At 39.1% G+C, this 27562-nt stretch overlaps 1 protein-coding gene across 1 annotated transcript in view; it reads left to right on the forward strand.

Moving 5' to 3' along the window:
• LOC137430786 (uncharacterized) overlaps positions 1-27562 on the forward strand; it is a 311105-nt gene that overhangs the window by 246489 nt on the left and 37054 nt on the right. The window contains exon 21 of the mRNA XM_078771248.1: positions 16592-16753. Coding sequence (XP_078627374.1) covers positions 16592-16753 — 162 coding nt within the window. The remainder of the gene's footprint in view (positions 1-16591; positions 16754-27562) is intronic.

Genomic DNA, 27562 nt, shown 5'->3' on the forward strand with positions numbered 1-27562 from the left:
TGGAATTGATTTACTACAAACACTGGATTTGACTTACTAGAAACACTGGATTTGACTGACATGAAACACTGGATTTGTCTTACTTGAAACACTGGATTTGATTTACTTGAAACACTGGATTTGATTTCCTAGAAACACTGGATTTAATTACAAGAAACACTGGATTTGACTTACTTGAAACACTGGATTTGATTTACTTGAAACACTGGATTTGATTTCCTAGAAACACTGGATTTAATTACAAGAAACACTGGATTTGACTTACTTGAAACACTGGATTTGATTTCCTAGAAACACTGGATTTGACTTAATTGAAACACTGGATTTGATTTACAAGAAACACTGGATTTGATTTCCTAGAAACACTGGATTTGATTTCCTAGAAACACTGGATTTGACTTAATTGAAACACTGGATTTGACTTACTAGAAACACTGGATTTGAATTACTTGAAACACTGGATTTGACTTACTAGAAACACTGGATTTGACTTACTTGAAACACTGGATTTGATTTACTAGAAACACTGGATTTGATTTACTTGAAACACTGGATTTGATTTACTTGAAACACTGGATTTGATTTACTTGAAACACTGGATTTGATTTACTTGAAACACTGGATTTGATTTCCTAGAAACACTGGATTTGATTTACTAGAAACACTGGATTTGATTTACTAGAAACACTGGATTTGATTTACTAGAAACACTGTATTTGATTTACTTGAAACACTGGATTTGATTTACTTGAAACACTGGATTTGATTTACTTGAAACACTGGATTTGATTTACTTGAAACACTGGATTTGATTTACTAGAAACACTGGATTTGATTTACTAGAAACACTGGATTTGATTTACTGGAAACACTGGATTTGATTTACTAGAAACACTGGATTTGATTTACTTGAAACACTGGATTTGATTTACTTGAAACACTGGATTTGACTTACTTGAAACACTGGATTTGATTTACTTGAAACACTGGATTTGATTTACTTGAAACACTGGATTTGACTTACTTGAAACACTGGATTTGACTTACTAGAAACATTGGATTTGACTTACTTGAAACACTGGATTTGATTTACTAGAAACACTGGATTTGATTTACTTGAAACACTGGATTTGATTTACTTGAAACACTGGATTTGACTTACTTGAAACACTGGATTTGATTTACTTGAAACACTGGATTTGATTTACTTGAAACACTGGATTTGATTTACTTGAAACACTGGATTTGACTTACTTGAAACACTGGATTTGACTTTCTTGAAACACTGGATTTGATTTACTTGAAACACTGGATTTGACTTACTTGAAACACTGGATTTGACTAACTTGAAACACTGGATTTGATTTACTTGAAACACTGGATTTGATTTACTTGAAACACTGGATTTGATTTACTTGAAACACTGGATTTGATTTACTTGAAACACTAGATTTGACTTACTAGAAACACTGGATTTGACTTCCTTGAAACACTGGATTTGATTTACTTGAAACACTGGATTTGATTTACTTGAAACACTGGATTTGATTTACTAGAAACACTGGATTTGATTTACTAGAAACACTGGATTTGATTTACGAGAAACACTGGATTTGACTTACTTGAAACACTGGATTTGATTTACTTGAAACACTGGATTTGACTTACTTGAAACACTGGATTTAATTACAAGAAACACTGGATTTGACTTACTTGAAACACTGGATTTGATTTCCTAGAAACACTGGATTTGACTTAATTGAAACACTGGATTTGATTTACAAGAAACACTGGATTTGATTTACTTGAAACACTGGATTTGACTTACTAGAAACACTGGATTTGATTTACTAGAAACACTGGATTTGATTTACTAGAAACACTGGATTTGATTTACAAGAAACACTGGATTTGACTTACTTGAAACACTGGGTTTGACTTACTAGAAACACTGGATTTGAATTACTTGAAACACTGGATTTGACTTACTAGAAACACTGGATTTGACTTACTTGAAACACTGGATTTGATTTACTAGAAACACTGGATTTGATTTACTTGAAACACTGGATTTGATTTACTTGAAACACTGGATTTGATTTACTTGAAACACTGGATTTGATTTACTTGAAACACTGGATTTGATTTCCTAGAAACACTGGATTTGATTTACTAGAAACACTGGATTTGATTTACTAGAAACACTGGATTTGATTTACTAGAAACACTGTATTTGATTTACTTGAAACACTGTATTTGATTTACTTGAAACACTGGATTTGATTTACTTGAAACACTGGATTTGATTTACTTGAAACACTGGATTTGATTTACTAGAAACACTGGATTTGATTTACTAGAAACACTGGATTTGATTTACTAGAAACACTGGATTTGATTTACTAGAAACACTGGATTTGATTTACTTGAAACACTGGATTTGATTTACTTGAAACACTGGATTTGACTTACTTGAAACACTGGATTTGATTTACTTGAAACACTGGATTTGATTTACTTGAAACACTGGATTTGATTTACTTGAAACACTGGATTTGACTTACTTGAAACACTGGATTTGACTTTCTTGAAACACTGGATTTGATTTACTTGAAACACTGGATTTGACTTACTTGAAACACTGGATTTGACTAACTTGAAACACTGGATTTGATTTACTTGAAACACTGGATTTGATTTACTTGAAACACTGGATTTGATTTACTTGAAACACTGGATTTGATTTACTTGAAACACTAGATTTGACTTACTAGAAACACTGGATTTGACTTCCTTGAAACACTGGATTTGATTTACTTGAAACACTGGATTTGATTTACTTGAAACACTGGATTTGATTTACTAGAAACACTGGATTTGATTTACTAGAAACACTGGATTTGATTTACGAGAAACACTGGATTTGACTTACTTGAAACACTGGATTTGATTTACTTGAAACACTGGATTTGACTTACTTGAAACACTGGATTTGATTTATGAGAAACACTGGATTTGACTTACTTGAAACACTGGATTTGATTTACTTGAAACACTGGATTTGACTTACTTGAAACACTGGAATTGATTTACTTGAAACACTGGATTTCACTTTCTTGAAACACTGGATTTGATTTACTAGAAACACTGGATTTGACTTCCTAGAAACACTGGATTTGATTTCCGAGGGATTTGATTTGACTTTTGATTTGATTTGATTTGATTTGATTTGACTGGATTTGATTTACTTGGAACACTGGATTTGATTTTCTAGAAAGACTGGATTTGATTTACTAGAAACACTGGATTTGACTTCCTAGAAACACTGGAATTGATTTACTACAAACACTGGATTTGACTTACTAGAAACACTGGATTTGACTGACATGAAACACTGGATTTGACTTTCTTGAAACACTGGATTTGATTTACTTGAAACACTGGATTTGACTTACTTGAAACACTGGATTTGACTAACTTGAAACACTGGATTTGATTTACTTGAAACACTGGATTTGATTTACTAGAAACACTGGATTTGATTTACTAGAAACACTGGATTTGATTTACTAGAAACACTGGATTTGATTTACTTGAAACACTGGATTTGATTTACTTGAAACACTGGATTTGACTTACTTGAAACACTGGATTTGATTTACTTGAAACACTGGATTTGATTTACTTGAAACACTGGATTTGACTTACTTGAAACACTGGATTTGACTTACTAGAAACATTGGATTTGACTTACTTGAAACACTGGATTTGATTTACTAGAAACACTGGATTTGATTTACTTGAAACACTGGATTTGATTTACTTGAAACACTGGATTTGACTTACTTGAAACACTGGATTTGATTTACTTGAAACACTGGATTTGATTTACTTGAAACACTGGATTTGATTTACTTGAAACACTGGATTTGACTTACTTGAAACACTGGATTTGACTTTCTTGAAACACTGGATTTGATTTACTTGAAACACTGGATTTGACTTACTTGAAACACTGGATTTGACTAACTTGAAACACTGGATTTGATTTACTTGAAACACTGGATTTGATTTACTTGAAACACTGGATTTGATTTACTTGAAACACTGGATTTGATTTACTTGAAACACTAGATTTGACTTACTAGAAACACTGGATTTGACTTCCTTGAAACACTGGATTTGATTTACTTGAAACACTGGATTTGATTTACTTGAAACACTGGATTTGATTTACTAGAAACACTGGATTTGATTTACTAGAAACACTGGATTTGATTTACGAGAAACATTGGATTTGACTTACTTGAAACACTGGATTTGATTTACTTGAAACACTGGATTTGACTTACTTGAAACACTGGATTTAATTACAAGAAACACTGGATTTGACTTACTTGAAACACTGGATTTGATTTCCTAGAAACACTGGATTTGACTTAATTTAAACACTGGATTTGATTTACAAGAAACACTGGATTTGATTTACTTGAAACACTGGATTTGACTTACTAGAAACACTGGATTTGATTTACTAGAAACACTGGATTTGATTTACTAGAAACACTGGATTTGATTTACAAGAAACACTGGATTTGACTTACTTGAAACACTGGGTTTGACTTACTAGAAACACTGGATTTGAATTACTTGAAACACTGGATTTGACTTACTAGAAACACTGGATTTGACTTACTTGAAACACTGGATTTGATTTACTAGAAACACTGGATTTGATTTACTTGAAACACTGGATTTGATTTACTTGAAACACTGGATTTGATTTACTTGAAACACTGGATTTGATTTACTTGAAACACTGGATTTGATTTCCTAGAAACACTGGATTTGATTTACTAGAAACACTGGATTTGATTTACTAGAAACACTGGATTTGATTTACTAGAAACACTGTATTTGATTTACTTGAAACACTGTATTTGATTTACTTGAAACACTGGATTTGATTTACTTGAAACACTGGATTTGATTTACTTGAAACACTGGATTTGATTTACTAGAAACACTGGATTTGATTTACTAGAAACACTGGATTTGATTTACTAGAAACACTGGATTTGATTTACTAGAAACACTGGATTTGATTTACTTGAAACACTGGATTTGATTTACTTGAAACACTGGATTTGACTTACTTGAAACACTGGATTTGATTTACTTGAAACACTGGATTTGATTTACTTGAAACACTGGATTTGACTTACTTGAAACACTGGATTTGACTTACTAGAAACATTGGATTTGACTTACTTGAAACACTGGATTTGATTTACTAGAAACACTGGATTTGATTTACTTGAAACACTGGATTTGATTTACTTGAAACACTGGATTTGACTTACTTGAAACACTGGATTTGATTTACTTGAAACACTGGATTTGATTTACTTGAAACACTGGATTTGATTTACTTGAAACACTGGATTTGACTTACTTGAAACACTGGATTTGACTTTCTTGAAACACTGGATTTGATTTACTTGAAACACTGGATTTGACTTACTTGAAACACTGGATTTGACTAACTTGAAACACTGGATTTGATTTACTTGAAACACTGGATTTGATTTACTTGAAACACTGGATTTGACTTACTTGAAACACTGGATTTGATTTATGAGAAACACTGGATTTGACTTACTTGAAACACTGGATTTGATTTACTTGAAACACTGGATTTGACTTACTTGAAACACTGGAATTGATTTACTTGAAACACTGGATTTCACTTTCTTGAAACACTGGATTTGATTTACTAGAAACACTGGATTTGACTTCCTAGAAACACTGGATTTGATTTCCGAGGGATTTGATTTGACTTTTGATTTGATTTGATTTGATTTGATTTGACTGGATTTGATTTACTTGGAACACTGGATTTGATTTACTAGAAAGACTGGATTTGATTTACTAGAAACACTGGATTTGACTTCCTAGAAACACTGGAATTGATTTACTACAAACACTGGATTTGACTTACTAGAAACACTGGATTTGACTGACATGAAACACTGGATTTGACTTTCTTGAAACACTGGATTTGATTTACTTGAAACACTGGATTTGATTTACTTGAAACACAGGATTTGACTTACTTGAAACACTGGATTTGACTTACTTGAAACACTGGATTTGATTTACTTGAAACACTGGATTTGATTTACTTGAAACACTGGATTTGACTTACTTGAAACACTGGATTTGACTTACTAGAAACATTGGATTTGACTTACTTGAAACACTGGATTTGATTTACTAGAAACACTGGATTTGATTTACTTGAAACACTGGATTTGATTTACTTGAAACACTGGATTTGACTTACTTGAAACACTGGATTTGATTTACTTGAAACACTGGATTTGATTTACTTGAAACACTGGATTTGATTTACTTGAAACACTGGATTTGACTTACTTGAAACACTGGATTTGACTTTCTTGAAACACTGGATTTGATTTACTTGAAACACTGGATTTGACTTACTTGAAACACTGGATTTGACTAACTTGAAACACTGGATTTGATTTACTTGAAACACTGGATTTGATTTACTTGAAACACTGGATTTGATTTACTTGAAACACTGGATTTGATTTACTTGAAACACTAGATTTGACTTACTAGAAACACTGGATTTGACTTCCTTGAAACACTGGATTTGATTTACTTGAAACACTGGATTTGATTTACTTGAAACACTGGATTTGATTTACTAGAAACACTGGATTTGATTTACTAGAAACACTGGATTTGATTTACGAGAAACACTGGATTTGACTTACTTGAAACACTGGATTTGATTTACTTGAAACACTGGATTTGACTTACTTGAAACACTGGATTTAATTACAAGAAACACTGGATTTGACTTACTTGAAACACTGGATTTGATTTCCTAGAAACACTGGATTTGACTTAATTTAAACACTGGATTTGATTTACAAGAAACACTGGATTTGATTTACTTGAAACCCTGGATTTGACTTACTAGAAACACTGGATTTGATTTACTAGAAACACTGGATTTGATTTACTAGAAACACTGGATTTGATTTACAAGAAACACTGGATTTGACTTACTTGAAACACTGGGTTTGACTTACTAGAAACACTGGATTTGAATTACTTGAAACACTGGATTTGACTTACTAGAAACACTGGATTTGACTTACTTGAAACACTGGATTTGATTTACTAGAAACACTGGATTTGATTTACTTGAAACACTGGATTTGATTTACTTGAAACACTGGATTTGATTTACTTGAAACACTGGATTTGATTTACTTGAAACACTGGATTTGATTTCCTAGAAACACTGGATTTGATTTACTAGAAACACTGGATTTGATTTACTAGAAACACTGGATTTGATTTACTAGAAACACTGTATTTGATTTACTTGAAACACTGTATTTGATTTACTTGAAACACTGGATTTGATTTACTTGAAACACTGGATTTGATTTACTTGAAACACTGGATTTGATTTACTAGAAACACTGGATTTGATTTACTAGAAACACTGGATTTGATTTTCTAGAAACACTGGATTTGATTTACTAGAAACACTGGATTTGATTTACTTGAAACACTGGATTTGATTTACTTGAAACACTGGATTTGACTTACTTGAAACACTGGATTTGATTTACTTGAAACACTGGATTTGATTTACTTGAAACACTGGATTTGACTTACTTGAAACACTGGATTTGACTTACTAGAAACATTGGATTTGACTTACTTGAAACACTGGATTTGATTTACTAGAAACACTGGATTTGATTTACTTGAAACACTGGATTTGATTTACTTGAAACACTGGATTTGACTTACTTGAAACACTGGATTTGATTTACTTGAAACACTGGATTTGATTTACTTGAAACACTGGATTTGATTTACTTGAAACACTGGATTTGACTTACTTGAAACACTGGATTTGACTTTCTTGAAACACTGGATTTGATTTACTTGAAACACTGGATTTGACTTACTTGAAACACTGGATTTGACTAACTTGAAACACTGGATTTGATTTACTTGAAACACTGGATTTGATTTACTTGAAACACTGGATTTGACTTACTTGAAACACTGGATTTGATTTATGAGAAACACTGGATTTGACTTACTTGAAACACTGGATTTGATTTACTTGAAACACTGGATTTGACTTACTTGAAACACTGGAATTGATTTACTTGAAACACTGGATTTCACTTTCTTGAAACACTGGATTTGATTTACTAGAAACACTGGATTTGACTTCCTAGAAACACTGGATTTGATTTCCGAGGGATTTGATTTGACTTTTGATTTGATTTGATTTGATTTGATTTGACTGGATTTGATTTACTTGGAACACTGGATTTGATTTACTAGAAAGACTGGATTTGATTTACTAGAAACACTGGATTTGACTTCCTAGAAACACTGGAATTGATTTACTACAAACACTGGATTTGACTTACTAGAAACACTGGATTTGACTGACATGAAACACTGGATTTGACTTTCTTGAAACACTGGATTTGATTTACTTGAAACACTGGATTTGACTTACTTGAAACACTGGATTTGACTAACTTGAAACACTGGATTTGATTTACTTGAAACACTGGATTTGATTTACTTGAAACACTGGATTTGATTTACTTGAAACACTGGATTTGATTTACTTGAAACACTGGATTTGACTTACTAGAAACACTGGATTTGACTTCCTTGAAACACTGGATTTGATTTACTTGAAACACTGGATTTGATTTACTTGAAACACTGGATTTGATTTACTAGAAACACTGGATTTGATTTACTAGAAACACTGGATTTGATTTATGAGAAACACTGGATTTGACTTACTTGAAACACTGGATTTGATTTACTTGAAACACTGGATTTGACTTACTTGAAACACTGGATTTGATTTATGAGAAACACTGGATTTGACTTACTTGAAACACTGGATTTGATTTACTTGAAACACTGGATTTGACTTACTTGAAACACTGGAATTGATTTACTTGAAACACTGGATTTGACTTTCTTGAAACACTGGATTTGATTTACTAGAAACACTGGATTTGACTTCCTAGAAACACTGGATTTGATTTCTGAGGGATTTGATTTGACTTTTGATTTGATTTGATTTGATTTGATTTGACTGGATTTGATTTACTTGGAACACTGGATTTGATTTACTAGAAACAATGGATTTGATTTACTAGAAAGACTGGATTTGATTTACTAGAAACACTGGATTTGACTTCCTAGAAACACTGGAATTGATTTACTACAAACACTGGATTTGACTTACTAGAAACACTGGATTTGACTGACATGAAACACTGGATTTGACTTTCTTGAAACACTGGATTTGATTTACTTGAAACACTGGATTTGACTTACTTGAAACACTGGATTTGACTAACTTGAAACACTGGATTTGATTTACTTGAAACACTGGATTTGATTTACTTGAAACACTGGATTTGATTTACTTGAAACACTGGATTTGATTTACTTGAAACACTGGATTTGACTTACTAGAAACACTGGATTTGACTTCCTTGAAACACTGGATTTGATTTACTTGAAACACTGGATTTGATTTACTTGAAACACTGGATTTGATTTACTAGAAACACTGGATTTGATTTACTAGAAACACTGGATTTGATTTATGAGAAACACTGGATTTGACTTACTTGAAACACTGGATTTGATTTACTTGAAACACTGGATTTGACTTACTTGAAACACTGGATTTGATTTATGAGAAACACTGGATTTGACTTACTTGAAACACTGGATTTGATTTACTTGAAACACTGGATTTGACTTACTTGAAACACTGGAATTGATTTACTTGAAACACTGGATTTGACTTTCTTGAAACACTGGATTTGATTTACTAGAAACACTGGATTTGACTTCCTAGAAACACTGGATTTGATTTCTGAGGGATTTGATTTGACTTTTGATTTGATTTGATTTGATTTGATTTGACTGGATTTGATTTACTTGGAACACTGGATTTGATTTACTAGAAACAATGGATTTGATTTACTAGAAAGACTGGATTTGATTTACTAGAAACACTGGATTTGACTTCCTAGAAACACTGGAATTGATTTACTACAAACACTGGATTTGACTTACTAGAAACACTGGATTTGACTGACATGAAACACTGGATTTGTCTTACTTGAAACACTGGATTTGATTTCCTTGAAACACTGGATTTGATTTCCTAGAAACACTGGATTTGACTTACAAGAAACACTGGATTTGACTGACATGAAACACTGGATTTGTCTTACTTGAAACACTGGATTTGATTTCCTAGAAACACTGGATTTGACTTACTAGAAACACTGGATTTGACTTAATTGAAACACTGGATTTGATTTACTTGAAACACTGGATTTGATTTCCTAGAAACACTGGATTTGACTTACAAGAAACACTGGATTTGACTGACATGAAACACTGGATTTGTCTTACTTGAAACACTGGATTTGATTTCCTAGAAACACTGGATTTGACTGACATGAAACACTGGATTTGACTTAATTGAAACACTGGATTTGATTTACTTGAAACACTGGATTTGATTTCCTAGAAACACTGGATTTGACTTACTAGAAACACTGGATTTGATTTACTTGAAACACTTCATTTGATTTCCTAGAAACACTGGATTTGACTTACTAGAAACACTGGATTTGATTTACTAGAAACACTTCATTTGATTTACTAGAAACACTGGATTTGACTTACTAGAAACACTGGATTTGATTTACTAGAAACACTTCATTTGATTTACTAGAAACACTGGATTTGATTTACTAGAAACACTTCATTTGATTTACTAGAAACACTGGATTTGACTTACTAGAAACACTGGATTTGATTTACTAGAAACACTTCATTTGATTTACTAGAAACACTGGATTTGATTTACTAGAAACACTTCATTTGATTTACTAGAAATACTGGATTTGACTTACTAGAAACACTGGATTTGATTTTCTACAAACACTGGATTTGACTTACTTGAAACACTGGATTTGACTTACTAGAAACACTGGATTTGACTTACTAGAAACACTGGATTTGATTTACCAGAAATACTGGATTTGACTTACTTGAAACACTGGATTTGATTTACTAGAAACACTGGATTTGATTTACTTGAAACACTGGATTTGATTTACTTGAAACACTGGATTTGATTTCCTAGAAACACTGGATTTGATTTTCTACAAACACTGGATTTGACTTACTTGAAACACTGGATTTGACTTACTAGAAACACTGGATTTGACTTACTAGAAACACTGGATTTGATTTACCAGAAACACTGGATTTGACTTACTTGAAACACTGGATTTGATTTACTAGAAACACTGGATTTGATTTACTTGAAACACTGGATTTGATTTACTAGAAACACTGGATTTGATTTACTTGAAACACTGGATTTGACTTACTAGAAACACTGGATTTGACTTACTAGAAACACTGGATTTCATTTACTCGCTCCCTATGGGAGCAGCTCGGGGGTCAGGTGTATTTGGATGTCTGCCATTATCATGCGGATGGCGATGGGTTATTAATCTTCTTCAACCTCTTCTTCTTCTTCTTCTTCTTCTTCAATAGTCACAATTATTCCCACGTTGTTGCCGGGGTGGCCGGGGGAAGCTTGCGTAAGCCTTTCATGAACCAGCTGGCCAGGCATCACGTTCAACTAAAGCTAAAACAGAAATTTGGAATTTATTCAGGGTGTTTTCGATGGCTCGCCTACTCTTTGCGAAAGACAGATGTTTAATGTATTATGTACACCAACGTATACCAGCAGACAGGACGCCCATTTTAACGTCCATGCGAGGGACGGCACACATTGATGAATCACCCTGTCTGTATAGCGGTCCCGTCTGCTGGTATACGCAGACATATGCCATATGCGCAGACGTATGCCATATACGCAGACGTATAATAATTAGTAATGCTACTAATTATTAGTAGCACCTTTTCATGTAGCGACATCAAACATATGAAGCTTGTGGCTGTTTGGTTGCATCATTGTCTGGGGATGCAGCTGTGTCATTGATGCAGTGCACCTTTACTGGTAAGCTGGTACTCATTTTGCCGACCTCGTAAGGATGACAGGCTGAGTCAAACCACCTGGTGTTAATTCAACGGCACGAGAGGGGCTCAAACTCACGACCCTAATTTTTCAAGCCAGCCATCTTAACCGTTAAGCCACCACCAGGCTACCCTGCCTGTGAAACACCGGGATGACAGTTTATAGCTGGGTCGAGATTCGAATTGAGGCAAGTGTGCGTTACGAATGGGGTCATGCCTCAAATAAAGGTCACAATTTGGACATAATAGTGTCAGAGGTAACATTGTACATCACACTTGTAGCCATGGCCAGGAGAAATGACACATAAGTCCTCAATATGAGTTATGAACAATCCATGTGCAGTCCACATAATCTTATGGCCAGAAGCATTGGTCAAGCAATGGGGCACATCATTCATGCATAAAGATCCATTTGAGCACCTGACCTAGAAACCTCATAATTTGAGACAGCTCATATCCATTAGTCTGTGGGGAATGTGATAAGCATATAATGCCACAAGAACGTAAATTTCCTCCAGATTTCTTTCAGTTTAGTGTTAAACCACAGTCGTGACTGTTTTAAAAGGTCACCATATGTTGGGAAGAATTGACAGAAAAGTTTGTGGTTAAAATGATTTTTACTTCCACGTTCCCCATGAAATAAGGGGTGTTGCAAAATAAATGATACTTTTTTCCCCAAAGATGAAATGAAGTTTCAATCGGATTAAAATTCAACCAAAGGCCTTATTTCATTCAAAAATTAAAAACTCACGTTTAATACGCATCAATATGTCCACCATTAGCTTCAGAAACCATTTGAAGTTGACTTTTAAAATATTTCAGCAAAGACACGAACATTAGTCGCAAATATGATGGAGACAACACGCAGGCAACGTGCGCGACATGTCATGATGACGCACGCGAAATTTGAATTCAAAAATCGTGGACATGTGGTCAACACAATCTGGGGGGAAAAAGTATTATTTATTTTGCAACACCATATACCACACTGAGCTATTTATACACCTTAACACAAAGTTCGTTCAAGGTTGAAATCCCCCTTGGGGATGGGCGGGGGGGGGGAGGGAGTTAAATCACAACAACCTCCGTCCTGTGACCCTTAGTCCCCCTGGCAAGTTTGGTTAAGATTGGACAAGTAATGTATCATAGACAGACAGACAGACAGACACCAGATTGCATATTTTAGTATCTATATTATAATAGGCGTAGGTGATTGTCTGTCTATCCGGGGGTGTGGCTTACTCCGTTTAGAGAGTAGCTCCACCTATTCTGGGAGAGGCTTCATATAAACAAATATCCACCATTTTATTAACTCGCATAGCGTTGAGGCCTGTTTTGTAGGCCCGTGGTGTATTGCTCTCTCTCCCAGTTTTATTTCAACTCAAATTCGATATATCATTTCATTTTTAACAGTCGCTGACATAGTTTTAGACTCGGTTGAAAAAAAACGGGAAGAAAATCCGATGAAAGTTTCCGTTTATAGAACGAAATTAATTCTCAAAGGCCTGTAATTTCAAGACCATTGAGTCTCTCTCATGCCTTTATCTCCAATCTAATTCACCATCTGATTTCATTTTTATCGATGGTTTTAGACTCGGTGTCAGAAATAATTGAGAACATTCATGTACACACGGGAAAATGCAGAGATATATTTTTAAAAATCGCGTCACGATGTATCATACACCGCCCAACATGACACAGACGGCAACATGTCAACATATATTAAAAATTCTCTTTTTCTTTTCCGTTAAGATATATTACTTTTCCGTTTGATGACAGTCATCACAAAAACGTCAACAATGATGCCGACATATATTTCTTCATTCTTATTTCATTCAACATTATTATCCGGAAGTAAAGGTTCACGTGTTCATTTCACGTGTGCGAAAACAAACTCCATTTCACGTGTGCATGGACGTTTAATTCACATATGTACTAGTACCCGACTGCAAAGCCGCAATGAGCCGGCGAAGCCAAAGCCTCTTGCCACTATTTTTCCCATCACTATGGCATCAGTAGGTTAGGTAGTTGGTTGTAGGTAGGTGTAGTCGGTACCGTACCTAGTTCAAAATGACACCATTTGCATTCTGGGTGAGATTAAAATTTATAAAATTTCCTTCTTGATTAATTCGGTGAATTCCGTCTCAACTTCGGATATTTCCGGCCGTGGAAAACTATCCCCTGCGGCCACGAGATTTCTAAAAAATAATTCTTCGTCAATTTTAGAATATTTGATGCCGTTTTCAGCGTCCGAAATGTGGTAAAAAGCTTTTTTGAAATATTTTTTCAAATGCTCGAATATCATTGGTTCCGGTAATTGGTGACGATTTTCGTTGAAGATAACCAGGGCCCGGGCAGGCCCGGGGAACGAGGTTGGTCTTAAAGTATTTTAATTACAAATTAGAGGTGCATAAGATGGTGAATCATACAAAGACGGGTGAAACAAACTCCTATTGAACTTTTCCGCAATTTTTTTATGCATACTTCCACATCCGGAAGATGGCGGCCACCATTGAGTGATTTGGTTTGTGAAATCTTTTTTCAAATGCTCGAATCTCATTTGGTTCTGGTGTTTGTTGAAGATAACCAGGGCCCGTGCGGGCCCGGGGAAAGAGGTTGGTCTTAAAGTATTTTAATTACAAATTAGAGGTGCATAAGATTGTGAATCAAAAACAGACGGGTGAAACAAACTCCTATTGAACTTTTCCTCAATTTTTTATGCATACTTCCGCATCCGCAAGATGGCTGCCTCCATTGAGTGATTTGGTGCGTCAAAGCTCGGAATTCTCAAAGGATCCAGCATAATCTGGTTTTTCAACATAATACGTACGCGTTCATTCACAACACCAGCTTCGCCGGCTAAAATAAATAAATTAACAGACGGGAAATTGCTGAGAGATATTTCGTCCTGAGCGATTATACACCGCCCAAGAAGAAAAATTCACCGAGAAACGGAGTGCATTCACCGAGAGAATTTCATTGAATTTCATTGAGTTACAGGAAATTACCAAGAGATATTTTTTCGTTTTTATTTTATTAGTTTTGTGCACGTACACTTTAAACATGCATATGCATGTAGGATGTGGGATATATACATGTGGGACATGTGGGATATATACATTATACATGTATACTGTATATGTATACACATGTATATATATATACACATATACTATGCATACACATGCTTGTATGTGTGTATGTGGGTGCATGTGTGTGTGTGTGTGTGTGTATTTGTGTATGTGTGTGTCTGTGTATATGTGTATATATGTGTGTGTGTATGTGTCCATGTATGTACGTGTGTGTGTATGTGTGCATGTATGTATGTGTGTATACGTGTGTGTGTGTGTGTGTATATATATATATATATATATATATATATATATATATATATATATATATATATATATATATATATATATATATATATATACATATATACATATATATATACAGTATATATATATATATATATATATATATATATATATATATATATATATATATATATATATATATATATATATATATATATATATATATATATATATGTGTGTGTGTTTGTGTCGGTGTACGTGTGTGTCGGTGTACGTGTGTGTGCGTGTGTGTGTGTGTGCGTGTGTGTGTGTGTGTGTGTGTGTGTGTACATTTGACATGAGATGTGATAACACATTTCAAACTGTATTTCCCATGTGCACGCACATGCATTCACATGTTATCAGAAGTAAACACATTGTGTAGATTACCTTATTTGTGGATCTGATAAATGGGTAGTAACCATTTTGTGAAACTGAATGTGCAGGTGCAGCATCTAACTCAATATGTCGAAATGTCACACACGTCCATGTCCGTGGGATTCCCACGGGTGACCCCACTAGTGATAATGTATTTTGCTGACATGCCAGACAGACTCCATATTGCATATTTTAGTATGATAATGTCTTTTGCTGACATGCCACAATAAGAAATTCAGAACAAAACAAAAATTCTCTTTTATTGAAAAAGAAAAGAAAAGTGGAACTTTCATCTGTCACATGGTGCATTTTCTAATATGTGATTTTGTCATGCATGTCTGAATTATGTTAATTCTAATTCTTCAACTGGGATCGTCCTCATACTTTGGATTGTCCTAAATAGTTTGTCTGTACATTGCTCGAGTCCAAATCTATGTTAACGTTTTTTGAAATAAGTTTCATCGATAAAATTGTTTGCCTTTTCACATTGCGTGGAAATTGAAACAATTTTTATTTCAATAATGTTTCTTGCTATTATTATTTATGGCACTTGATGGAAAGAAAACACTTAGCTTACCCTGTACTGGTAAAGGTTCACTAAGTCAAAACGTCTGTGATGTTCTATCCCTTACCAAAACTGAATCTGTAGAAATAACTTTGTTGAGTGTGTCTTCCAGCCATTGAAGATAACAAGCTTCCACAGGTATAACAAGAAGAATGTCATTATTAGTAGCACCACAAAAGTAAATTATACGGGTAATAAAGAAAAGGATGTCATCCTCTCATTTGCTTTGAAAAATGGTGGACAGCGGAAGAGAGACTACAGCTTGGATCTGGCTGTAAGTAGTGCTTGGCTCTTCATTCTGGTAATGCGTACGTGTTCACAAAGATTTTAGCTTCACGAGGAATCATTGAACTTATTTGTGCTAAAACAGAGCTGAGGCACCACCATGCTCCAATTCTCCATAACCAAAAGCAAAGCCTCAAAATAGATGTTGTTGCACTGTTTTTGTATTTGGAAGCAAAATATGTATGCTGAAGACAACTATAAACTAGAACGACACTCGGTAGAGAGCAAACCTCCGCCAGGCTGAACAGTTTATGTTTTGTATTCACTGAAAGGCCGGATCTGGATTCGGACCTGAATCAAAATCAAATCGGATTGTTCTCGTCACCTAAACAACTCATCCACCAAGTTTAGCCATCACTAGTCCATAACTTTTTTAAATATCATGTTATATATCGCTTTTCGCCCGATCTCTCAATGGTGAAGGATCACTTAATTAAACAATTATCGTATCAGAATCCATATTCAGATCTTCACCAAAATCGAATCAATTCGTCCTTGTCACACACCCAATGTGAACCAAGATTTGTCCAAATCCGTCCCTAACTTTTTGAGATATCGTGCTATGTATCGGTTTTAGCCCTATCACTCAATAGTGAAGAATCACTTTAAAATTTTAATAATTCTCATATATGAATCCATATTCAGATCTTCACCAAAATCGAAACGATTAGTCCTTGTCACACACACACAACCTGTCCACCAAGTTTCGTCCAAATCCGCCCACAACTTTTTGAGATATTCTGCTATATATCGTTTTTGGCCCTATCCCCCAGTGGTGAAGAATCACTTTAAAAATCCTACTAGCCGGATCCGAATCCGGATCGTCACCAAAATCTAATCATTTCGTCATCGTCACATACCTCTCAGCCAAAGTTCGTCCAAATCCGTCCACAATTTTTTGAGATATCGTGTTCACTGACAGACAAACATACAGACAAACTAGAAATCGGTCAGAGACCGAGGACTTGCCAGAATGTACTTTTTTTATTGACCTTGAGTTTGACCTTTCATGGTCACTCAAGGTCAAAGGTCATGGTGCCAAATGAAATGTCGAATGTGACTTCCTATATGTCAGTAACAGTAAGTGTATGCATATCTCTTGTAATTTTAGAGTTATAGTGGTTTGAAATATATTTTAAATGAAAACTTGACCCCCCTGATTTCACGTTTTGAGTGACCTTGAGCTTGACCTTGGGCCTAGAGATTTAAAAATTGGGCACAGTCTATTCCAGGGCAAGGCAAATATGTGAGTAAAGTATGGCGATGCTATGTGCAACGATGTAGATGTAGTACTGCTCACAAACAGACAGACAGACTAACCAACCAATCAACATACTTGCCGGAATTTTTTCCGGCAAGTAACAAACAGACAGACAAACAAACAAACAGACAAACAAACAAACAAAGACAGACAAACAGACAAACAAACAAACAGACAGACAAACAAACAGACAGACAAACAAACAGACAGACAGGGGTGAAAACATAATTTCCATCCACCTTCGGTGGCGGAGGTAATTACACCATTACAGCCACAAAATCGAACACTCTAGAACTAGATAACACTCGGAGGAAGGTGCTGCGACCCGTGTCATTATGTTTCTTTTTTTTGAAGTCATGGTCGATTTGTGATTTGATGTGGTACAACAAACATTTAAAAAGTGAAATAACCCTCTGCATGCATGTTCCCAGTATGTATAGATTTGGGGTTTGGTTGTCGATTCCTCCCCTGTGAGAGATCCTGAGCAATGGCAAGCTATTAAATAAACCACTGAGGAAATAGGGAGCCGGCAGATGCACAATCCTGGCATATACCTTCTTGGCATGGCTCCCCTGAGTGTCATCGGTGATCACTGTCAAGCACCCGAGACCCGACGGTCTCTTGTGGAAAGCAAAATGGCTGGCTGCAACTAAATATGCCAAACAATGACAATCAGTCACAGAAATGACTAAAAGGACACAAGACCCCTCATAGACTGGGGGTTGTCTGTGCGGCCACACCGAGCAGCCGGACGTGTGCTGAAAAGGATAATGACTGCACCTTCTCCAGTGAGGGAAGAGATCCTTGCCTCAAGATAGGACAGAGCTCAACACCAAAGCTAAAAAGGTGTCGCCTGTTCCACAGCCAACAACTACTAGGTTCCAGACGAATCTGAGATTAAATGAGCTGGAGCTTATAGGCGAAGGGATTCATCCTCCATAGCAAAGTGTATTCTGCACACGAAGCATGGGGGACTAACGGTAGAGGAGAAAAATTCATGAACCAGTTAAATGAACAAAGCTGGCAGCCAAGGCCGAACAAAGTTTCACAATTTGGTTCATGAATAGTGATCTTTTACCAAAAAAGGAGGTGGACATTTTGAGTTCTGAGAGAACTTCCTCCCACCTGCAAATGGAGATAACAACCACAGAGATAGACAATTTATTTATTTATATTCATTTTCTTGTTACAATTTATGACTGCAGTTTACTTTCTAATGCAGTATTGGAAAGAGTTGTTTGGGGTATTCACGTTTGAGTTTAATATGAATGTCCTCTGACTTCAAGTTTGAAAACTACCTGGACAATTTCCCTCAAATTTTTGTGTACATGCTTGGGGTGCCCATCGGCAGGTCATGGGTGAAAAATACTTTTGGCTCCATACCAATAGTCAGCCAACATCACTGCATCCCATTAAACGGTATGAACTCCAATCCCTTTAACTACAGACCAATCAGCTTACTTCCAACCGTCAGCAAGCTCATGGAATCCATCATCGCAGTTGATATGAAATCATTCATTTTCTCCAACAACCTCATCTATGATCACCAATTTGGTTTCAGACTGGTCACCCAATCTTGGATATGCTGCTTCTACTCACCCAACAATGGATGGAGGCCCTCAATGTTAGACCTGAGATCAGAGCCGTCTATCTGGACATATCTCGAGCTTTAGATAAAGCCTGGCATCCTGTTTTCTCCAAACTCTGCTTATGGCGTCCGAGGCCAACTCCACTCTTGGGTTACTGACTTCATCCATTCTCGCAGCAAACATGTTTTTTCAATGAAATCCCTTCATTTCCTCTCCCTTAAAGGCTGGAGTGCCTCACGGCAGTGTTCTCGGCCCCATCCTATTCCTAATCTTCATCAATGATCTTTCTGACTCTCTGGAAAATCCTATTTCTCTATTTGCTGATAATTCCACCCTCTACCGTCACATCCATTATCCTTCAGACAGGTAGGCTGCACCTTCTTCCCTCTCATTAGACCTTGAAAAACATCCCAAGCTGGTCAAACACTTGGAATATGTCTTTCAATCCTGAGAAATCCCACGCACTCACTATCTCTCTCTCTGAAAGGATCGTATGGCAAACCCTCATATCTACTTTATTAACAATCCTCTCGAAGAAGTTCACTCACTCAAACTCTTTGGTCTCACTCTCAGCCATGATCTTTCTTGGGCAAACCACATTTCTAAAGTTGGCCTCCAAAGCCAGCCACCGACTAGGCATCCTCCATTGTGAAAAGTCCTTTCTTAGCACACCTGAACTACTGTCCTCCCACAAGGACTTAATCCGCAGATTGATTGAGTACTGCTGCCCTTTATCCTCTAAGCTGGCTCCCATGCCTCACACTTTGCTTAGCTTGACGCTGTTGAAACCAAAGTCTTCAAGATCATTGGAGTCTCCTGCGATGAACCTCAGTCTATGGGCCTATCACATTGCCATCACCGACAGGTTGGTGGTCTCTGTCTTTTTCCCCTTCTTTTCTGGTCTTGCACACCTGAGCACCTATCTTCGTACAAAAACTTCATCCGCAGCTTCATCGAGTACTGCTGTCCCCTCTCCTCTAGGCTGGCTCCCATGCCACCATCCCAGATCAGCTATTCACCACCATCCCAGATCACTCTCTCCCCATCCAATACCATGATCTTTTCTAACCTCATTAATCCAGCCACATCCCACTCCTCCAATTTTTTCCAGTTCTTTCTTCTTGAGAGTTTGTTTCTCAATCCATCTTATCCACCCCTCCATTCTCCTTTGAACCTTAATGAGAATCAGTCTGGGCACAGTGTGTTGGCAATGGCCTTCCAGCCCTTCCCCTCATCCTTACCCACATCCCTTGTTATCAGACTCCATCTATTTTGTCCCTCGGCCCTGCTGTTGGCATTTCCCCCTTCTCTTTCTGTTGTTACTTTTGTTCAGTTGTGTCTTGATCCGCTATGTGTTCTAGCTCTTCCACGAGCCTTGACTCTGCGTGCAAAAAAGAAGGAATCATGATGTTTGGCACTTCTCATTCGCTACAAATTAAATTATGCAGACAAGTTGTCTTTCGTCATCCAGACTGCCTATCCTCATAGAGGGAAGTCATTGTTGCCATTTTTACGATAAAATCTCTTCTGTTGCTCTCACTATGAAATCTCTAAAAAAAATACCTGCAACACACCACCTTTTAACAGAGAATTGTAACGTATGGTCATATTTTCAGAGAAGTCATCCACGTAGAGCTGTTTCACCTTTGAGAATCATCATTGGCTGGAGTTGATTCCCAGCTTGGTGCTGGTTAACTATTGATGTCATGTAGTATCGCTATTGAAAAAGGTAGTGGAGTCAAGAAGATGCACAAGCAACTGTGGGTTGTCAAAAAGCATGAAAAGGCATACTTTTGATGTTTCGACCTGAGAATGCTATAAATCCTGGACTGTCGAATCAATGTGTGGCAGTTATTATCTACCGTCTCAGCAACCCCCCAAAATGGGCGGTTAGTTAAACTAGTCTGCAATAAACAATAAGCCAAATGTCCCATGGTAGACAACTGGTTACACCCACCAGGTATATACAATGACGTACAGGCACAAGTGGGTGAGTTGGAATTTATGGGAGTGAGGGAGCTAAAAGGAGTGGTGATGGGGAATTGGGTGAGATGGGGAAGGCAAGGTCAAGGTCGGCAAAAAGAGCTGGGTGTGTTAGGAGAAGAATGCGTTGGCCAGAGGATGATCGAGATAGGGGGAGAAGAAAAATGTCAGAGCAAAAATGGTGGGTTATCGTGGGAGTGGTCAGTTGTGGTATGCCCGTGTGCTTATCTTACTTACTGTTGTTGGGTTAGTGTATGCCATTCCTGTGGTCAAACACACCAAGATGTTGGCAAGAATAAATACAAGTTGTCAAGCCACATTTGCCACCCTATTTTTTTTTTTTTTTTTTTTTTAAATCCATATTTGCCACCCTCAGCTGCGCCAGTATTCTGATCAGGGTCAATGTTGTGTTGTTGAGAAAATGATAAATATTGCTCTTGTACATAACCAGGAAGGAGTCTCTTGTGCACGATACTCTATTATACAGTGTGTTAAAGTTCTCCCGAAGCAGTTTCTTAATGCCACGTGGCCACTTTAATGTCCATCCGATGGACAGCACACATTTTGAGGCCATGCTCTGCCTGCGAAACTGAAGGATCTGACAGTTTAAATCTGCGCTGACATTTAGACTGAGTAGCTGTGTGTGCATACTTCCAGTCTAGGAAGATACCTCCAGTCCAGGAAGATACCTCCAGTCTAGGAAGATACCTCCAGTCTAGGAAGATACCTCCAGTCTGGGAAGATACCTCCAGTCTGGGAAGATACCTCCAGTCTAGGAAGATACCTCCAGTCTGGGAAGATATCTCCAGTCTGTGAAAATACCTCCAGTCTGGGAAGATACCTCAAGTCTTGGAAGATACCTCCAGTCTAGGAAGATACCTCCAGTCTAGGAAGATACCTCCAGTCTAGGAAGATACCTCCAGTCTAGGAAGATACCTCCAGTCTGGGAAGATACCTCCAGTCTAGAAAGATACCTCCAGTCGAGGAAGATACCTCCAGTCTAGGAAGATACCTCCAGTCTAGGAAGATACCTCCATTCTAGGAAGATACCTCCAGTCTGGGAAGATACTTCCAGTCTGGGAAGATACTTCCAGTCTGGGAAGATACTTCCAGTCTCGGAAGATACCTCCAGTCTAGGAAGATACCTCCAGTCTGGGAAGATACCTCCAGTCTCGGAAGATACCTCCAGTCTGGGAAGATACTTCCACTCTGGGAAGATACCTCCAGTCTGGGAAGATACCTCCAGTCTAGTAAGATAGCTCCAGTCTAGGAAGAAGTGCCCCATACAATTTTTACTTCAATATGTCATCTCAAGCCACATATATAAGGTTATGAAGGTGAAATGCAGGGTGGCAGACAATAATTGTTGATTCAGTATCCTCAAATTGGAAAAAGAAAAACGTTTGCCAACTTTTCCCAAACTCCTCTCTGCATGTTCGATTCTTCCAAATCTGACCTGTCTTCAATGAATATAATCCGGTTTTTACAGCGTAGCCCATAGTGTGTGTTTCCAATCCAAAATACCCTCAAAGGGCAATGCTGTCAAGAACAGCGCATGTATGTATGTGTGTGTGTGTGTGTGTGTGTGTGTGTGTGTGTGTGTGTGTGTGTGTGTGTGTGTGTGCATATTTGTATGTGTGTATGTGTCTTATATGTATGTATGTATGTTGCAAGACACAAAGATAATTAATACATACTGCTCCAATTGACGATCACGTTGACGATCGTGGAGCAGCTTGCGTGCCCCGATGACCCAATAAGCTATACTGGACAGGTCGAACCAAGCCAGGCAGGTCAGAGGATAGGGGACAGACAAAGTTTAGTCAAAACCTTGAGGAGGAAACCTCAATGCCAAAAATCCTGATGTCGGCAGTCGGGCCTCAGTGGTTGAAATGGCGAAGCAGAAAGACTTGTCACCTGTCATTTCAACGATAACGATCATTAATTCTGACAAAAATAATTCTGTGAATAATAAAAAAGAATACTGGGCAATAATAATCTCCATGTCGAACTTGTGACCACATCTTATAACTTTACCGGCATAGAGCAAACGTATATGGTTGTGTCGTTTCGTTTATCTGCGACGAAAACGTCTTCTTCTTCAAAAAAAAATTAACAAACGCGAGTTGAAAGAATTGACGCGACCAAAGATGGAAATTCGTCCGAGTAGGTTTAATAAATGTATCACACTCGGGTACTCTGAAAAGCCCGTTTATCGGGCAGCAATATATATACACATTTATGTCGGGAAGTTTGCCCGGCAAAAGCTATACCGGGCATGCCTGGGTATCAAGGGCGAGCCTTGGAAAGGCGAGTCTGGACCTGCCCGGGCGTGTTTGGCTGCGGCCTGGCAAGTCGAGGCTGGGCGTGCCTGGGTGCTCTGGGCGTGCCCTGGAAAGGCGATAGCGGGCATGCCCGGACGCTCTGGGCGAGCCCTGGAAAGGCGATAGCGGGCATGCCCGGACGCTCTGGGCGAGCCCTGGAAAGGCGATAGCGGGCATGCCCGGACGCTCTGGGCGAGCACTGGAAAGTCGATAGCGGGCATGCCCGGACGCTCTGGGCGAGCCCTGGAAAGTCGATAGCGGGCATGCCCGGACGCTCTGGGCGAGCCCTGGAAAGGCGATAGCGGGCATGCCCGGACGCTCTGGGCGAGCCCTGGAAAGGCGATAGCGGGCATGCCCGGACGCTCTGGGCGAGCCCTGGAAAGTCGATAGCGGGCATGCCCGGACGCTCTGGGCGAGCCCTGGAAAGGCGATAGCGGGCATGCCCGGACGCTCTGGGCGAGCCCTGGAAAGGCGATAGCGGACATGCCCGGACGCTCTGGGCGAGCCCTGGAAAGGCGATAGCGGGCATGCCCGGACGCTCAGGGCGAGCCCTGGAAAGGCGATAGCGGGCATGCCCGGACGCTCTGGGCGAGCCCTGGAAAGGCGATAGCGGACATGCCCGGACGCTCTGGGCGAGCCCTGGAAAGGCGATAGCGGGCATGCCCGGACGCTCAGGGCGAGCCCTGGAAAGGCGATAGCGGGCATGCCCGGACGCTCTGGGCGAGCCCTGGAAAGGCGATAGCGGGCATGCCCGGGCGCTCTGGGCGAGCCCTGGAAAGGCGATAGCGGGCATGCCCGGACGCTCTGGGCGAGCACTGGAAAGGCGATAGCGGACCTGCCCGGGCGCTCTGGACGAGCACTGGAAAGGCGAGAGCGGGCATGCCCGGACGCTCTGGGCGAGCCCTGGAAAGGCGATAGCGGGCATGCCCGGACGCTCTGGGCGAGCCCTGGAAAGGCGATAGCGGGCATGCCCGGACGCTCTGGGCGAGCCCTGGAAAGGCGAGAGCGGGCGTGCCCGGGAGGTTCGGGCGTGCCCGGGAACAGTGAGTCCGGGCATGCCCGGGAGAGGCGCGTCTGGCCGTGTTCTGGCCGGTGCAAGGCGATTGTGTGCATCCAGCGGTAACCGCTACACCCTCTTAATTAACCCGCTTAATTCCGTTCAGACTGCTGAGACGCCTCAGACCTTTGACGACCCTTTAATTTCCCCAAGACCCTTAAGACCACCAAGACCCCTGAATACCCAAAATACCCTTAAAGACCCAAAGGACCCTGAAGACCCCAAATACCCTTCAAGGCCCTGAGGCTCAAAAATACCATGAAGACCCAAACAGCCCCGAAGACCCAAAACACCCCGAAGACCCAAAACACCCTGAAGACCCAAAACACCCTGAAGACCCAAAAGACCCTGAAGACCCAAAATACCTGGAAGACCCCAAAACACCCCCCAAATACCCAAAACACCCTGAATACCCAAAACACCCTGAAGACCCAAAAGACCCTGAAGACCCAAAAGACCCTGAAGACCCAAAATACCTGGAAGACCCAAAAACACCCCGAATACCCAAAACACCCTGAATACCCAAAACACCCTGAAGATCCAAAAGACCCAAAACACCCCGAAGACCCAAAAGACCTGGAAGACCCAAAAACACCCCGAATACCCAAAACACCCTGAATACCCAAAAGACCCTGAAGACCCAAAACACCCTGAATACCCAAAACACCCTGAAGACCCAAAAGACCCCAAAGAGCCCGACGACCCAAAACACCCCAAAGACCCAGAGGATCCAAAAGTCCCTGAAGACCCAAATGGCGCCGAAGACCCAGAAGACTCAAAAGACCCCAAAGACCCAAAATACCCCAAAGACCCCAAAACACCCCGAAGACCCAAAACACCCCAAAGACCCAAAATACTCTTGATGGCCCAGAGGCTCAAAAATACCCTGAAGATCCAAAATACACTGAAGACTCAAAATACTCCGAAGACCCAAAAAGACCCCGAAGACCGAAAACACCCCGAAGACCCAAAAGACCCTGAAGACCCAAAAGACCCTGAAGACCCAAAACACCCTGAAGACCCAGAAGACACAAAAGACCCTGAAGACCCAAAACACCCCAAAGACCCAAAATACCCTGAAAGGCCCAGAGGATCCAAAAGACCCTGAAGACCCAAATGGCCCTGAAGACCCAAAACACCATGAAGACACAAAAGACCCAAAAGACACTGAAATGGTCAAAGATGCCTATCCCTCTGAAACGACGTGTGGTGAGGCAAGCGGAGCACGCAGTCACGCTTGTGAGTATAATTAGCAACCGAAAGACACTATGATGATGATGATGATGTATGTACTGTGTGTATGCATATTTGTGACCAACACGTCTTCTTCTCGGTGTGCGGGTGTCTTCTGATACCTCAGGGAGATGGATGCCCCTGCCTTGCATAATCCCAGGTTACCTGTAGGCAAGGTGTAGTACCTGCCAGCCTCCCTTACCAGGGTAACGGTCTGCAGCCATGCGGTTTAAATGGCAGATTGCACTGCACATCAGGTGGATGAGAGCCCAGTCGACTCCAACAGCACGGGCGGAAGAGGGTGAATTCCCCAACGACCAACAGAGAGACGGAGAAGAGTGGCAACCCCCGTCTATACCACACACTTACCCGTGTGTACCAGCCATATAAAGGCAATATGATGGCAATGCCATCATTGCCTGAGGAGACTCAACATCATATATATATATATATATATACAGTCACGTGAAAAAGCAAATACACCCCATGTAAAGTTTTGACTTTTTCAACATATTTCAACATACAGCTATTTGATCTTCATTTCAACAATATTGACAGATAAAGCTGATATAATATAACAAATATCATGAAACATTTACATTTTGTAGTCCTTTGGATAATTTAAATAAACATAAATGCAAATTTCGCATGTGGAAAAAGTAAGTACACCCTTGGCTCTAATAGGTGGTATTGCCCCCTTTGGCAGAAACAACCTCAAGTCGGCGTTTCTTCTAACTGTCTACCAGTCTCTGACATCGACTGGGAGAAATTTTAGCCAACTCCTCCATGCAGAATTCTTTCAGCTGTGCGATGTTTGAGGGGTTTCTTGCATGCACAGCTCGTTTCAAATCCCCCCACAACATCTCGATGGGATTTAGATCCGGGCTTTGACTTGGCCATTCCAGAACCCTCCATTTCTTTCTTTTCAGCTATTCCTTGGTGGATTCACTGGTATGTTTAGGGTCATTGTCATGTTGCAAGGTCCACCTTCAGTTGAGCTTCAACTTTCTGACAGATGGCCTCACATTATCCTCAAGCACCCTCTGGTACAATGAAGAATTCATAGTGGCTTCTATGATGGTGAGCTGCCCAGGCCCTGATGCAGCAAAGCTGCCCCAAACCATAATATTTCCACCACCATGCTTTACAGTTGGTATCAGGTTCTTGTGGTCAAATGCTATCTTTGGTCTTCGCCAAACGTGTCTTCTGGTACTGTGGCCAAATAGCTCTACCTTTGACTAATCTGTCCAGAGCACATTGTTCCAGAAGTCCTGGTCTTTGCCAAGGTGTTCATTGGCAAACTTTAGTCTTGCCCTGATGTTCTTTCTGGACAGCAAAGGTTTCCTCCTGG

Source organism: Myxine glutinosa, chromosome 1, assembly GCF_964187855.1.
Source record: "Myxine glutinosa chromosome 1, kmMyxGlut1.1, whole genome shotgun sequence".
Taxonomy (NCBI): Eukaryota; Metazoa; Chordata; class Myxini; order Myxiniformes; family Myxinidae; genus Myxine; species Myxine glutinosa.